A 984-nucleotide genomic window follows, 5' to 3' on the forward strand; every position below is an offset into this window, starting at 1 on the left:
GGACAACTTTCAACGGCGGTTTTGCTTCAGCTCTGAGTGAAGCCTTTCCAGTAATGATGCATAGTAAGCTCCGGTTATGGTGTTACCTTGTTCTGGATAATCAACAAAGATTACCCCATCCTTATCCCAAAAAACACTGGCAAGAACCTTTGAACTTGATTTTTGCACACGAAACATTTTTGGCCTCGGTGAACTAGTGTGACGCTACTCTTTTGATTGTTCCTTTGTCTCTGGATCATATAAATAGATTCGTGTTTCATCCTCCGTGACCAAACGTTCCACAAAATTAGTCCCTTCCTGCTCAAAACGGCTCAAAACCTCTTTGAAAGCAAGCACTCTTGCACCCTTTTGATCGGCTTGCAAATATTTCGGCACCCATTTGGCAGAAAGTTTGTTCATGTGCAAATGATCGCGAATAATGACACCAACGCGTTCATGGGATATACCTAGGTCATCTGCTATACTTTTAGCAGAAATTCGTCTGTCTGTGAGAATCATTTCATGAACCTGTTCAATGATTTCCTGCACAATCACTATGGATGGTCTCCCAGGGCGGGGGTCATCTTCAGTGCCAAAATGGCCTGTCTTAAATTTCACAACCCAGTTCTTCACTGTGACATAACAAGGTGCATTAACCCCCAATGTTTGTTGGATCTCACCATGGGTCGTCTTTGCAGATTTCCCCTGGAGGAAGAGGAACTTCATCACAGCTCGACTCTCAACATCGTTGAATTTGTTGGGCTGCCCTACCATCTCAAGTACTCACCTAAAAACAAAAACAAAAAAAAAAAAAAACTCTCCTTAGTACCAATGTTTTAATATTTTGTCATAAACATATAGACACATGTAGCTTTCAAATAAAAAGCAAACATTATAAATATCTGAAGGAGGAAGGGGGCAAAGCTAAGGACTTCCCAGCACGCCCTCGTAATTGTACAATTTAGGAGTAAGAAATAGAAGAGAAGAAAAATGTGCAACGATAAC

The 984-nt window shown here is 41.2% G+C and overlaps 1 protein-coding gene across 1 annotated transcript; it reads right to left on the reverse strand.

The window, feature by feature from the left end:
• Positions 1-204: 204 nt before the first annotated feature.
• LOC145679027 (protein GVQW3-like) lies at positions 205-753 on the reverse strand. The gene has a single exon (XM_081749628.1). It carries the CDS (start codon positions 751-753, stop codon positions 205-207), a length of 549 nt encoding a protein of 182 aa, XP_081605754.1.
• Between the last annotated feature and the right edge of the window lie 231 nt (positions 754-984).

Source organism: Thermobia domestica, chromosome 2 (assembly GCF_964235325.1).
Source record: "Thermobia domestica chromosome 2, izTheDome1.hap1.1, whole genome shotgun sequence".
NCBI classification, from domain to species: domain Eukaryota; kingdom Metazoa; phylum Arthropoda; class Insecta; order Zygentoma; family Lepismatidae; genus Thermobia; species Thermobia domestica.

Bases quoted from the DNA above. Each gene is read 5' to 3' on its own strand.
- LOC145679027 (XM_081749628.1), bottom strand. From the start codon at position 753: ATGGTAGGGCAGCCCAACAAATTCAACGATGTTGAGAGTCGAGCTGTG.